Source organism: Chanos chanos, chromosome 5 (assembly GCF_902362185.1).
Source record: "Chanos chanos chromosome 5, fChaCha1.1, whole genome shotgun sequence".
NCBI classification, from domain to species: Eukaryota; Metazoa; Chordata; class Actinopteri; order Gonorynchiformes; family Chanidae; genus Chanos; species Chanos chanos.
The window spans coordinates 47,818,315-47,834,178 of NC_044499.1; the positions used below are offsets into that span (position 1 = coordinate 47,818,315).

Here is a 15,864-nt window from a genome sequence, read left to right on the forward strand (position 1 = left end):
AAAAAAAAACCCCACTGTTGCTATTATTATGGCAGCTGCAACTTGATCTGCAGCCGCCGCTACCTGGGAGCTTCCATTACAATAGCAACGAACATTACCACAAAGACTTTGATGATATGAACGTTTTTGTTTTTTTTTTTTAATTAACATTGACGACAGCGGCTACTGCTGTTCGTAACGCGGCGCGCTGCTGTTAGCGTGGACACGTGCACCCTTTCCGTTTACTCGTACAAGTCTCTCAACGTCTGTGATAGTTTATTAAGTCCGTTTTTCTTCTCACGTTCAGCACGTAGTTTCGAAGAGAACCGGGAAAATAAAAGATAGAACCGACAGCTTCTTAACAATGCTTCTAACCTGAAAATACATCAGCCTTTAGCTATTGTCTGAGAGCAGTTACACCGGTAGTTAAGCCTCGCTGGGAGAACATGAAGAAACTGATGGTTTTCACTCTGTGGGTGTGACAGTAAATAGGCTCTCCTTCTTAGCATAACGACATTGCAGTCATCTAGTGTTCTTCTGAATTCATTCTTTTTCTATATATTTATTCTTTCTCTTTTTTTTCTATCCTGAGTGTATTGATGTCATATTGAGACATCTGAGCCAATCTTCTCTTCTTCTTTTGACTCATTCTCTCACTTTTCCTTTTCTAATCCTTCTTTTCAGGTCCCAGCACTACCTGTCAGGAAGACTCCTGCTCCAATCAGGGCGTGTGTTTACAGCAGTGGGAGGGATTTAGCTGCGATTGCAGCATGACATCTTTCGGAGGTCCACTCTGCAATGACCGTGAGTCCGCGCTTTTTTTTTTTAAGACCTGCCCCTTCATTCTGATCCCGGCAGTCACAAACCAATCATATACTGATCAGAGAAACATAACGCAAACATCTGCAAAAAACCATATACAAACCTACCAAAGTACTATACGCGTTAAAAACCTGCCCACAGCTCTGTCCTCTCAAACAAAAGCACATGTCGCGCTTTCTCAAATACGCAGAGGTTCAGAGGTTATAACCTCTTGATCATTTTTCATTAGTTGTGACATATGTATACACCCCCTCTCACAACTGGATTGTCGTCCTTTGCTTTTTCCTATTTCCATCAGTTCCGTATGAACGTTTCGTTCCAGTGCAGGCTGGGTCACTTTGCCTCTGCAGGCCACAGAAGGAGCAGTGAGGGGTGTTATAGGAAAGCCATAGACCAAGCATGGTGCAAAGTTTATGGAGCTGACGTCTGAGCATGCCGCAGAGGAGAACGACTTTATAATGAGACGATTTCTCACTGCCTTGAGTCATATTAGTCATTTTTAAAGGTGGGAATGCGTGTATACGCACCAGCGTCTGTGTGTGTGTGTGTGTCTGTGTGTGCGCGTGTGTGTGTGCTTATGGGGACATGTTGTTATATTGTGCTGTCTGCAGAAAATAGGGGCTCTGAATCTTGCATGCAGATTTATATGAAACTCTGTCAGGGCACGTGTGTGTGTGTGTGTGTGTCTGTGTGTGTGTAGATCTGGAAAGTGCTGAGCGCCAGAGGAGCTGAAGGAGAGAGGAGAAGTCCTTGAAAGGCGTCGAGGAGGGGATGTGTTTCAGGCAGGCAGGGCCTCTCGCTGCCGACTGAGGCATGGGAGAGTTAATCCTTCCTCTCTCGCTTTGCCAACCTGATAAGAGGCAGCCTTTGTTCTGAGAAAGCACCCCTCCTCACTGCTCACAGAATTCACACATAATCACACACACACACACACAGTGAAGCCTTTCTCACTTCTTTCCTACACTTAGGAATGTGATGGTTCGATTTGTAAATGGTTTACGGGAACACTGGTGTACTTGTTGTTAAACGGTTTATGGGGACACTGGTATTTGAGTTGGTAGATGGTTTATGGAAACACTGGTGTTTTGGTTGGTAGATGGTTTACGGGGAAGCTAGTATCTGAGTTGGTAAATTGTTTATGGGGACACAGGTGTCTGAGTTCATTAGCAGTGTACAGGGACACAGGTGTTTTGGAGTTACCTGTTGGTATCCTCTGGTGTCACGCCTTGTGTTGTTTTTGACCTCCCTGTGCTTCATATTACGCGTCTGTCTTGGAAAAAAACACCCACGTACTCACACCTCCACACCTATACATATGAGAGTTTATATACAGTATATCACAAAAATCAGTTTTCAGAGGACATGAAAGAAACAGCAAAGTCATTTTCTTAAATCTTAAGGTGAGATTTTCCAGGGGTTTCTTTATACCCTGCTTTTTCCCTGCAGCTTAAAGCACATGCAACAAACACCAGCATCAGCAACTGTGCAGACAAACACACACACTCACACACACACGCACGCACGCACACACTCACACACACGCGCGCGCGCACACACACACACACACACACACACGCACGCACGCGCACACACACACACACATATATGTATATATAGGGAAAAGGGCATTTTTAGATTTTAGATGCTTTCAGATTCAATCTACCTTCAGTCTACCTTTTATTGTACAAAGAAAAACTGCTTCATCCCTGGTGTGCATCCCCTTACGTACAAATACACTTACACACACATACACAAACACGCACACATACACACACACGCACACACACACACAGATGCTGAGAAAATAATTCACCTCTGTGGAGTGCACTGAGAAGCTCTCCATGTAGTGGGGCAGATAACCAAGCGCTTTGTTCGGCCTCGGTGACACAGAGCGGAGGCTATAAAGGCAGAAGAAACAGCTGCCAGTCAAACAGAGGTGATGCTTTCAGTGCCCTGTATATATCATTCTTCTGCTCATGCACAATGCAGTACAGAGGGAAAGAAAAAAAAAAAACTACAGGACTATACACGCAGCCAACCAAATCATGGCGTGTGTGTGTGTGTGTATGTGTGAGCGAGAGTGTGAGTGAGTAGTGTGTTATAACAAGATATCGTGCCCCAAACGCAAAGGGGTAAAGGGGTCTTTTTATCCGGGGGGGGGGGGGGGGGGTGTCTTTTTTATATTCTCTCCACCGTGGCACCCTCTCAAAAGCTCCGGCCGTCGGCGCGAGAGTTTTCCCGGATTTGAAAACTCTGGGAATCCACCCTAATCGTTCTGATCAGAGCTCGACCGGTTTTGCAGCCCTCTGACGCATGTTGAGAGAGGGGAGAAACACTTTGATTTCGTCGGGGTTATCAGAGAGCGCTTTTCTGAACGGAGTAATTAATGAGAGAGAGAAGACGAGGATGAGACTGCTGAGCTGACTGCAAACTGATTTGCTATGCAGAAATACAATTAAAGAGACACGCGTACAGATAAGGAGCTTATACATTATGCCATAATCGTAATAATAATAACAATAATAATAATAATAAAAAAATTGTTCGTGGAGACAAGGAGAAATTTGGAAAGATAACCCATCTCTCTCTGTGTGAGAAATGTGAAATGAAATCTGTTGCGTCGTGCCGTTCACAGCAGAGGCATGGTCTCATTTGCCTCCTCTCTAACAGAACATCGGTACTCCAAAGCAATGCATCATTTTTAATTAGCTCTCTGCTATCAGCGATCTCGTTTTTAATAAAGAAAAAAAAAAAGTCAATATTCCCTTAGTCAGTGGAGGGGTATGGATGGGGGTGGGGGGTGGGGGTCTCACTGTAGCTTATCACTGGACAGATGGAGAGAAGAGAGGGGCGGGGAGTAGGAGAGGAGAAATGTAAAAATGAGGAGTGTGAAGGGGAGAGAGAAGGAGAACAAACGTTAGTGCAAGAGGAAACAAAGAGAAGCTGTTTTTTTTTTTTTTTTTGTAGTTGTTTGTTTTTTGTGTTGTCTTTTGTTTAAAGAGAGCTGGAAAGCTGCAGTCGTTAGCGAGCCAATGTCAGTACATAATAACAGTAAAATAATTATAAAAAAGCATACAAGAACCATCTGGCTTCTATTTATTTCAACCAAAACCAATAAAAAACACTCTTGAACACTCACACAAACACACACACACCCTCTTTCCTGGTGTTCAGTATTGCTTGAAACAAACCTTTGTCTGTCAGAAGCCTATTCACTTATGCTCCGCTTGCTTTTCAAATCTGTTTTTCATTGGGTCAGCAAAACAATGAGTTAATTCAAATATGTGACTGGCAAAAAACACTAAAACAAAGACCGTCCTCAGAAGTGCTGCATTGGAAAGTTGAAATGACTGGTTATCACCACCAGGTGGAGACAGAGTTAAGAAAAAAAAAAATCCCCACCATCTAAAGTTTCAGAACAACAAAGTAATTTCACAGGGAGTAATTAGGTCCTTATGAATGCAGCAAATTGTCACTCTCATTGTTTATTTAGCAGCTCAGACTGCCCTGTTACGCATTATTATGTACGACACCGTGTCGCCGTCCCCGCTGTCGACAGGAGTAGTCTTCCAGAGAAAGAAAAAAACAGAAAAAGAAATAAACTACTGTTCCCCGGTCTCAGAGTTGGAGTCTTTCTTTGAGAGCCCGTGGCAATGCAGATCAGATTGCTTCAGCTTCGTCAGCTTTAATTATGCAGTGTAAACAGTCGTTAGCTGTGAGTGGAACAGGGCCTCATGGCGGGAGGAGATGACATGGATGTCATTCAGCGTGCCTGTGTGACTTCACGCGGTAATGGTTGTTGGTATGGTGACGCACACCCTGCAGGCTACAGCTCCGGCACTCACTGAGGTGACTGGAAAGAAAAACACTCTCTCTCTCTCTCTCTCTCTCTCTCTCTCTCTCTCTCTCTCTCCCTCTCTCTCTCCTGTCTCTCCTTTTCCTCCTCTCTCTCTCTCTCTGTGACTCTGTTGTGTCCAAAAAATGTGTATATCGCACCCACTTCAGACCCTGAATTTATTAACATGAACGCTATCAAAATCGTTGTCTTGTGAGGAGAAAACGATGACGCTTTAATCACGGTTTCTTCGTTCTCCCTATGTTCAAAACTCTTCCCAGCTGACTCATTCGGCTTCGGAGCGTCATGCTTAGCTAAGAGGTTTTTACTCGACCGCCTTCGGCTTTTCGTGCTTAAACAGACCGCCGTTCCGCACCATTCGGCATCTGTCCTGCTCTCTCATGGCTTTCATTGGTGTGTCAATACCTGTCCTGCTGCGCCTACGGCAAGGCGGCTTTTTCCACTGGATCTGGCGCCAGGCTGTCGCTGTCCATGGTGCTGAAGCCTGAACCCTAACGCTCAGCCTCCTAGCAAGGGGTCTTACCTCATATTCTGGTTGGGATTGCTGAAAGAGGCTGTTAAATCACACAGATAGAAGACAGATTCCTGTTTTGCGGAGCCAGTGGGAGGGCCGTAATTAGCCGAGCGTGATTGGTGGCACGTGTTTGAGCTGAGCCGCACCTGCCCGAGAGAGAGAGAGTGAGAGAGAGAGAGAGAGTGAGAGAGAGAGAGAGTGAGAGCAACCAGGGGGTGGCGACAGGAGAGACCCTGTTCCACAACAGCACACCCCTGCCCCCCCCATAAAGGGGGAGGGACAGAGGGAAGGAAAGGCAAGAGGAGGGTGAAGGGGTGGTTGTGGGGGGGGGAGGGGGTCCAAGCTTCAGCGTTCTCTCTTTTCTTTCTGCACCGTACTCATTCTCTGGGTCTGTTCAGCAGTGCACACTTCTAGCACTGGAGAGGACTGATCCAGTTCTCGAGAGAAGAAGGGAAAAAAAACATACAAAGAAAGAAAGAAAGAAAGAGACAGAGAGAGAGAAGAGGGATTTTACGCACGAGCTCTTACCAATACTCTGGTTCCTCCAACTTACTTTAAACTTACTGACACACACTCTTTCTCTCTCTCTCACTCTCTCACACTCTCTCTCTCTCTCTCTCTCACACACACACACACACAGAGACACGGACTACAGTTCCAGGACACCCCTACGGACCAGAAAATCATCTTTTCTTTTCACTTCGCTCTGCTAGTCCTCGTGCACATCCGGTCGCGAGAGTGTTTTCTCACACTTGCTCTCAGCAGCAGTTCAGTTCCGTAGCGGCAGCGGCGGCGGCAGCAGCCCGCGTGTGCGTACGTAGGGTGCGTGTGAGCGCGCGCGCTCATGTGTGTGTGCGTGTGAAAGTGTGTGTGTGTGTGTGTGTGTGTCGTTTGAGGAAAGGAGGAGGGGGGGACCAGTCACTGAATGGAGTTAAACGCTGCAGTCGCGATTTCTCCTCGCGCACGCTGCCGCTTTGGCTAGTCTCTCTCTTCTGCTCTCCTCCCGGGGAAAACGAGGGATGAGGACTCGTCTCTGTGGGATCCTGCTGGATGGGCTTTAGACCGCACAGGAGAATTCTGGGACTTCTGGGAAATTCGCTTTGTTTTCCTGTTCCACCTTTTTTTTTTTTTGTTCTTTTCCAGGGCTTATCTTTATTGTGTCCAGCTCTGCCACTGTGGAATACTGGATTGGATCCTTTTTTTTTTCCTTCTGTTTTAAAACGTTTTTTTTGCTGAAGGATCTTTGATTCTGTTTTTCTCTTAACAACTCAGCATGGAGAAGAGTAGGAAATCCAACCGGGATCTTCCCTATTGATGGTGCTGTGCAATGAATTTTGGGGTGATAATTAATCTTTTTTGCTCTCCTACCTTCAAAAAAAAAAATCACGCCGCAGACTTTTTACATTCGAGTGGATATAGTTTATACCTGTGAGTGCATGTGTGTGTGAGAGAGAGAGAGAGAGAGAGAGAGAGGGCTGTGTGTGTGTATGTGAGAGAGAGTGAGTGAGAGAGAGACAGAGAGAAAGAAGGCTGTGTGTGTGTGAGTGTGAGTGTGCGAATGCGTTCAGGGTCAGAGGTGGGAGCCGACATGGGTCGCCAGGTGCCTTGAGGACCCCCCCCCTCCCCCCTTTTCATCTTCTCTCTCCGCTGCCGCTGCTCCTCCTCTGAGCTCTGGAACCATGCCCAGGAGAACGGTTTGTGTGTGGCCCAGACAGGTCCTACGCTGCCTGGCCCCCACTCTCCTCCAGCTAAGCCTCCACCTGCTTCTGTGGCTGGCCCCATTGGCCTTGGGCTCAGAGGATCCACATGTTCAGCACACGCCTCACCACTCCGTGCCTGTCGCTATTCACAGATCCTACGCTCCCCTCAGGGGAGGACACGGTGCGTAGACAGCTCCTGCTTTACCCCCACATCCATATTCACCTCCTCTCTGCTGTCCTATCCCATTACCTGTCATCTACTACAGCTTATTCTGCAACAGGGCACTTTGTGTGTGTGTGTGAGAGAGAGAGAGAGAGAGAGAAAAAAAAAGATAGAGAGAGTGAGAGAACAAAGAGGAATGAAAGCAAGAGGTGGAACTAAACAGTCACGCTTTTTGTAAAATATTTTGTTGCTAACAACGACAATTTTCTTTCTTGCCAAAGAGTCGGTTTAAATTTCCGTCTCCGCGTACACACGCGCTCACACAAACAGATTAGAGAGAGAAAGAGAGCGAGAAGCGGAGTACTTGCGTGATTATACGGTGGATATGTAAATGAGATGTTTCGAGGTGTTTGGGAACATTATGCAGATTGCTTGGGAATGTGCGGTGGAGAGAGAGAGAGAGAGAGAGTTGTTTTCGTTCTGTTGTCTGTGCAGAATGATCGTGCAGGAGAGAGAGAGAGAGAGAGAGAGAGAGAGCTGTTGATCATATCAGTGGAGGCGAAGGTGCAGTTGAGAAAGCAGTTGGTTCTCCTGTTCTCTGATCATCTAGGAGGCGTAACACTAGATGAATGCAGACTGGTTGCACTTGGTAGGTTTAACAGCCCCCGTGTGATTTCTGTAAGTCGTTAAGGAGAGCGTGTTTGCATAATCACCTGTGCCCTGGCCTTGCCCTGCCTAGTCATTAGGCTTTTATCCTTCAGCAATGACACCAGTCACCTCTGAACTAATGCAATTACACTCCAATTACTCTCTTCACTTTTGTCAACCTTCACACTGTTTGTCTTTGGGTGTGTGTGTGTGTATTTGTATGTGTGTATTTGTATGAGTGTAGGGTCTGTTTGAGTGTGTGTGTGTGTGTGTGTGCGCGTGTGTGTGTGTATTTATATGAGTGTGGGGTCCGTTTGAGTGTGTGTGTGTGTGCGTGTGTGCGTGTGTGTGTGTGTATTTGTGTGAGTGTAGGGTCTGTTTGAGTGTGTGTATGTGTATTTGTATGAGTCTGGGGTCTGTTTGTGTGCGTGTGTGTGTATATGTATAAGTGCGGGGTCTGTTTGAGTGCGTGTGTGTGTGTGTGTATTTATATGAGTGTGGGGTCCGTTTGAGTGTGTGTGTATTTGTATGAGTCTGGGGTCTGTTTGAGTGTGTGTGTGCATGTGTGTGTATTTGTATGAGTGCGGGGTCTGTTTGAGTGTGTGTGTGCGTGCGTGTGTGTCTGTGTGTGTGTATGTGTGTGTGTGTGTATGCTTTTAAGCGTGTATATAATGCAGTGAAGTGACTAAATTGAATGCAGCGTGTTGGTGAGGAAAAGAGGACAGGCTTTTAAGGGGCTATCAGACCTCAGGGCCAGTGAGTGATTCTGTCCGGTCCGTTATTGCCTCCTTCTCAAAACTCATTACACCCCCCCCCCCCCCCCCCTCCCCCCTACCCAGCTACCTCCCTCCTCCTGCTGTTAGACTGGCCCTCACAGATAAACAGCTCTTAAATCATTTCCTTAAGTTTACCTTGTGTTTTATTCCCCCCCCCTCCTGGTCGGTCGGTCGAGCGAGCGAGCGAACGAGGCCAGCCGTGTAACGCTAGCAGGGAGCAGTTTGCCATGCTTTGTGCATAGGAGAGGGATCCTGTCAGAGAGTGGCTCTCTCAGCTTATATAACAGGACCTGACTGCCTCACAGTGTTAGCCTCGCAGATTGTTCTGTGATAGAAAAAGAAGAAAAAAAAAAGAAATAAAGAAAGAGAGAAAAGGGGGTGGAGGGGGGTGGGTGGGGGGGGTTACAATTGAATGGAGGCAGCAGGCAGAAACGTGTGAAAAGAAGAGTCATTTATCATGCTTTTTGAGAGGAGCTGACTTTCCTCTCTCTCTCTCACTCTCTCTCTCAGTCAGTTTTTATCTTCTGCTTTCTCTCAACTTCTCTTCTCCTCTCCTCTCCCCCATTCTTTCCATCCCACTCTCTGATTCCCCCACCCCTTCTCTCTCTCTCTCTCTCTCTCTCTCTCTCCATGGTGTCTTGAGAGAACTCTTTGACACAGCTGGTGTCTGTAATTGTTGGGGCGTGCTGGGAGATCACAGGGCTCCGGTGCTCACGTGCTTTACCGCAGGCGACGCATCAGGGGACATGACTGTGTTTCCCGCCACCCCCGCCTAAACCCAAAATACACATCACTGCAACCCCCAGCCCGCCCCTGACACTGCAAAATATACACTCCTCTGTTCTGTCGCTTTCCAACGACTCAGGATATGCACACTTCTAATCTATAGCCTTCCAACAACTCAGAATATACACTTTTCTAATCTATCGCTTTCTGACGACTCAGATTATACATTCTTCTAATCTGTCGCTTTCCGACGACTCAGAATATACGCTCTTCTAATCTATCGCTTTCTAACGACTCCGAATATACACTCTTCTAATCTATCGCTTTCTGACGACTCCGAATATACACTCTTCTAATCTATCGCTTTCTGACGACTGAGAATATGCATTCTTCTAATCTGTCACTTTCCAGCTACTCAGAATATACGCACTTCTAATCTGTCACTTCCCAGTGAATCAAATTATACACTTTTCTAATCTGTCACTTTCCAGCAACTCAGATTATACATTTTCTAATCTGTTGCTTTCCAACGACTCAGAATATATACTCCTCTAATCTGCCACTTTCATACAACTCAGAATTAACACTCCTCTAATCTATAGCCTTCCAACAATTTAAAATATGCACAAATCTAATCTGTAGCCTTCCAGCAACTCAAAGTATACTCTATTCTAATCTGTCATCTTCAAACAACAATGCCATATACACTACCCTGTAATACCTAATATACATTAAATCTATATCATTTTAACCAGCTCCATGGCCTTCTAACGATTCAAATACTAACACCAAAACATGCTTCATTTCCAGCCCACTGTTTTCTGAGTCAACTCAAAGTGCACTCTATTCTAACTTACACCCCCCTCTCCTGAACAACTGAAAATATGCAGTTCTCCAGCTTTCAGAGAACGTTTTCAAAAAATTAAAAGAGCATTAAGCTTAACACTTTTTAATGAGCTATGCACGTTTACAGTAAAAGTTCTTAAATGTCATGTCTCAGAACTTAAAATCCATTAACAGTCTCTTAGACTCCCTCGGGATGACCGTTTGTGTGTGTGTGTGTGTGTGTGTGTGTGTGTGTGTGTTTGTGTGTGTGTGTGTGTGGCCCTTGTTCCGTACCAGTGGCTGTGCCTCATCTCTGTGAAATGATTAGATGTAAAGTGAATGCGAGAGCAGAATGCCAGACAAATGATCAGCAGTCACCCTCAGCTCTTTTCTCCTCTCCTCCTCTCCTCTTCTCCTTTCCTCCTCCTCTCCTCCTCTCCTCCTCCGTGCTGTTTGCAAGTCTACCAGTATTTTCCTCCTCTCACATATATTTTCATAGTCTTTTTACTAAAATCTCCCTCTAGGACAGACAGACAGACACAGAGAGAGATAGACAGAGAGATGTGGTAGCGCCATGTCTAACTTACTGTTAATGGACAGTAGAGTCTTCATATTCTCCAGTTTATCTAACTTACTGTTAATGGACAGTAGAGTCTTCATATTCTCCAGTTTATCGGTTTATCGGTCGCCCCACTGGGCCTGAATCTTCTCTCTTCTCTCTTCTTTTTTCTTCTCTATCTCTCTCTCTCTCTCTCTCTCTCTCTCCCCTCTCTCTCTGTAGTTACGGTGAATTAACTGTGGTCATTTGACAGGCCATGCCCAACATAGGAGAGAGAGAGAGAGAGAGAATGTCAGGCAGTGAATGTTAGAAATAGGGAAGGAATAGTCAAATGTGAAAGGTAGAGAGCTGTTTTTCAGCAGTAGGAGATGGATGTTTTGTTACAGTTGTTGTTGACAGCCTGTATATGATTGACAGCATTATTTGGTGTGTGTGTGTTTGTGGGAGCCTCAGTGAAGACATTGTGGTGACTGACTCTTTAAATACTGTATTCTCTCCCTGGAGAAAGAAAGAGAGAGAAATAGAGAAGGAGAGAGAGAGAAATAGAGAACGATCAATATCTGCTCTGAAGCTGTGGTTTGTAATCTAAACTCAGCCAGGACCAAGCCCCTGGGAGATTTCTCATTCTGTCACAGACAGGAGACTCAGCTGCTCCGAAATCCACAGAGAAAGAGAGGAGAAGAGATAGACGCGCACACACACACACACACACACACAACACACTCACACATCCACAGTGAAGACAGATGCTTGCGAGACTCTAATGCAGTCACATGTGGTACTTTACCGTAAGCCACTCAAATGCATTTGGAGATAATCACACTCAAGCATTTAAGTTCTCTGCTTCTCTCTTTCTGTTTATATCCATCTTTCTCTCCTCATAGAAGTCTCTGTCTTATTACACACACAAACACACACACACACACACACAGTTTGGATCGTTCCTCCCTTACTCTGAGCCTCGGCCCGTACTAGGCCTCAGAGGAACTGAGGCGTTGAAGGCTCGTTAGAAAAAAACACAAAGCAAAGCATAATACCATCCGCCAGTGTCACGGCGTTTCACACCAGCCAGGAGAACGCTCTGGCACCCAACGCTGCTCTAATTGGCCCTAGAAAGGTCAGAGAGAGAGAGAGAGAGAGCGAACCTTAAGTTTTTTCTTTTGTTTTTTTTTTGGACCACATATTAACACTCCTGCTTTAAAGGCAAAAGCTGAGTCAAATGAAATGTTTATGTTTCTTTTCTGTTCATGTTCTTCGTCTAACGTGTTTTAGCCGGCGGGTAAACATTGGCTATCGACCGCGTCTGTACATAAGGTAATAAACGGGAGCCGAGAGGCGAACTTGCCTATGTAGCGTGGTGCGAGTTCACATCGATTGAAACAGGAGAACTACCAGGCGTATTTTTTCGGTCTGAGGGGACTGGAAGGCTTCCACACGCAGGCCTCTGAGGGTTCCTGAAAATAGATCCAACTCATTTCCAAATGTGATCTTCTCAGTCTGTTGTGCTGTGGGTTAAATGTCAAGCTTTCTGGACCAGCCACCGAACCTGAGATTAGAACAGGATGATTAATGCTTACACAGTATAAAGGATGGAGCGGTATTGCATTTAGAAAGGGAGACACGGTAATGGAGTCATTCAGGATAGAGCCCTGAGACAGGACATGCTGTGTGATTTCTTTAGCTTTACCAAAAAAAAAAAAAAAAAAAAAAAAAGTGTCAGCCCCAAATCTGTTCTTCACAACTCCCACACACGCTGAAGTTCCATCGCATCTCACCTCCTACCGCGAATACACGCACACACTCTTTCTCTCTCTCACACACACACACACACACACACACACACACACACACCAAGCCTATGATGAAGCCGCTCTGCATACATTCCATCACTCCGTTATAGATGCAGGATCTGAGAGGACAAAAGTCATTGTGCCGCGTTGTCAGCGGTCGTAAAAAAGAAAAAAAAAAAAAAAAAAAGACGTCTCATTGTAAAACTGCGCCCGTAGTCAATACGCGCCAAAAGCTTTGGGGAATGGGAGAGGCGCGTGGTCAGATTTACGAGTGTTCTGTTTGGCATCTCTGCCGCTGATAACCGGCCAGTTTATTGCCTCCCACACACACCTTCACAGCCTCAGCGTTCCGCACGAGCGGCCGGCTGTAATTACCCGCTCGGTTTGAAGCTCTCCTGTGTCAGTCTCCGTAATTGGGGCTGCCGTAATTCACTTTTTAATTGCCTGTTTATTATTGCAGAAGCCTCGGTTTTGTGGTTTCGCCGCATCGCTCGACGAATGTTTAATAAACAGATACAATGTCAACGACTCACATTTCACATAAACAATATAATTGCTGCGCGTAAACAACAACATGTACAAAAAGACAATTTTTATACGCTCCTTTTTCTCGAACACACACACACACACACACGCGCGCGTGCGACTCTCTCAAACACACACACACGCACACACAAACACACGCACAAACAAACGCGCACCGAATCAGTTAGCCAAGTAAATTGACCGATTTGCTCTCAAAGCCACTCCAACCTGATTAGTGAAACAAAAGCCTCTGCTCTTTGTTTCAGGCAAAAGTGGTTGTATGTAGGTCATCATCAAGTGAGAGACCCAAAGGAAAAAAAAAAGAACTTCTCAATAACTGACAAAGACTTGACATTTATGATTGTTATGGGCGTGGGGGATATTCCTTTATCTTGTTAACCTGATTTGCCGCTCTCTCACTGTGACTTGTTTTCGTGTCACCTGTTTGTGCCCTGGCGATAGCTTTGGTGCGGCGTGGAGGATGTGTTTTCTCACAGGAAGGCGCTGTAGTCTCTAAGCCCGTTGAGTTGACCAGTGTTTCTCATTTTACGGAACAGGAGGGAGGAAAACAAGCTAACACGCCGCATTGGGTTTTATCAACTGACCCCTGGCTCTTTCACAAACCTCCCTCTATCCTTACAAGTCACATTTAGACACAGCCGACGAACCAGACAGTGGTACAACGGACTAAGCGTAATGTTCACCCTAGAAGAACTTTAAAAGAACGTTTTATGGTATAGATGGAATAAGGACACTCCTGTATAGCAAATAAAGTTGGCGTTTTATATCGTCTGTGGGCCCCAAACAGTAATAAAACTGGTAGTAAAAGAATATTGTCTTTATTTCTTGGAAGAGAACTTTCTGCAAACATACAGCTACCCCTGAATCATGCAGCCTGTGTGGAAATAGAAAATACACAGACGCATGAGAAGCTGTAGGTCACATCTGTACAGCGTCAGTCCCTTTATGGCTGATTTAAACAGAGACTACCGGTAGGCTCCTTCTGATCTGTGAGAACCTGTGTACTTCAGAGCTTTGCACCAAACGGTGCGTAGACTCCTAGCATCCACCTTAGAGAACGGATGTAAAGAGAAAGAGAGAGAAAGAGAATGGGTGGGTGGGGGAGGGGGTGGGGGGTGGGGTGTGAGTCATCGAGTTTTCGACAGGAGAAGAAAGACGATAAGTAATTTAATTTAATTTCTCCATCGCGCAAAAGGAGATTACAGTTATGATGGGATTCTAGAGGCCCAGGTAATATCGGTCTCATTAGAGGAGGAGCCACTCTCGAACGCCGTCCCCACGGCAGACAAAGAGGAGCGCTAAAGAATCTCTCTCTCGTTCTCTCTGTCTCTCTTTCTCCCTCTCTCTCTCTCTCTCTTTCTCTGTTGTGTGCGCTGATTGAGCCCGGTGAAGCAGCAGAGTGGAAACTGGCAGGGGGGTCGTCTTTTAAAAAGTGGTCCGCCCGGGCTAGCCACCCAGGCGAACTGATGGAACGCATTTAAGAGGCTAATGGTCTGGCTCGCACAGCGCGCCTGCTTCATTTAACAGCGGCAGAAAATAGACCTCAGAAAAGAGGTTTAACCCCGTTAGAAGGAGGGCAGTCAGCTTCTTAACCACAGAGAGGGAGATGGAGAAAATGAAGAGAACAAAACAGAGAGAGAGAGAGAGGTATAAAGAGAGAAGAAAAGAGGATGGAGAGAGAGAGAGACAGAGAAAGAAAAAGAGGAGGGAGGTAGAGAGAGAACGAGAGAGCTCGGCAGGTTGGCCGAGGAAAGGAACGGCCTGGTATTTTCCGGAAATGGCGCAATTCCGAGCACAGTATGTCACGGTTGCAGACATTTGGCATTAACTTCAACACAGGTCTCTCCAGCATGGTGGAGAACAGTGTGTACAACAGAGTAACCAGGGACTTGACGTTCTCTCTGATGTCTTACTTTGTTGCACAGTACTCTTAAATGTATGGTATCCATACCCTCACAAACTGTCAGATCTACAACAGCAAGATGGGGCCACACCCCGCTACTGGCACGAGACATTGAGTCCTGACAGTTATTTACTCAGGGATGAAGGGTTTGTAACACCAGCCTCCACCCAGCACCTCCCATACTGCCCGTGTTCTGTCTCTCCTCATTATGAGAGACACCTATTCCTAATTATCCTGTTGGGAATAAATGGAACTCTTTGTCAAGCCCTCTTGGGTGAGGTGTTGTGGTTTCCTCTAGGAACCGGGTTGGCGTGTCCTGATTGGCCGTGTTGATACTCTAGCGTGTGACCTGGTTCAGATTTCTTGGGTTCAAACAGTTCTGGTTTTGGTGATTGCCCTGCTCTGATCTACAGTGTCCTGAACTTTAGACTGGTTTACGACACAGATTTGGTTTCTGTACTGTTTGTTGTCGGAAATAAATAAAAATTAAAAAAAAAAAACTCAGCACATGAAGCCAAAGTCTGTTTCCTCACAGTGTGAGTGAGAGGGACAGAGGGAACAGTTTAGGGTACGTGTGTTTGAATACTGTGGCTAGACTAGTGACAGGAGAAGAGGAGGCTGTCCTCTATCTACTTTTCCTTAACTTTCATTAGGAACTTTCTACTTTAGGATTTTGTTTTAATCTGTTTTGCCGAGCCAGACGGACCAAGAACACAGCTCAAACCTCTCACTAATGAGCAAGCTTCAGTCAAGTTTTTTAAAACGCTGTGCCCAGGGAACATTGACTAGTCTGTGTTACACTCGGTGCGTGTGTGTGTGTGTGTGTGTGTGTGCGCGTGTTTGTGTGTGTGCAGCGTGCGTTGACCCTGAAGGGGTTGTTGACTACAGGGGATGAGCAGAGTGCTGATGGAGCTGAGCTGAGCTGTTGTAGAAGCGACTCTTCGCGACGCACTTGAGCAGTCTAAACAATGCAACTGTGGGAAGAATCTTACAGCTAAAGACTCACAGCTAATGAGGAAAAAAAAAAGAGAGTTAGAGAGAGGGGGAGGGGGGGGGG

General features: G+C 46.0%; 1 protein-coding gene across 4 annotated transcripts in view; it reads left to right on the forward strand.

The window, feature by feature from the left end:
• nrxn1a (neurexin 1a) overlaps window positions 1–15,864 on the forward strand; it is a 135,758-nt gene that overhangs the window by 85,029 nt on the left and 34,865 nt on the right. For all 4 annotated transcript variants that reach the window (XM_030773339.1, XM_030773338.1, XM_030773337.1 and 1 more), the window contains one exon: window positions 664–783. In XM_030773339.1, coding sequence (XP_030629199.1) covers window positions 664–783 — 120 coding nt within the window. The remainder of the gene's footprint in view (window positions 1–663; window positions 784–15,864) is intronic.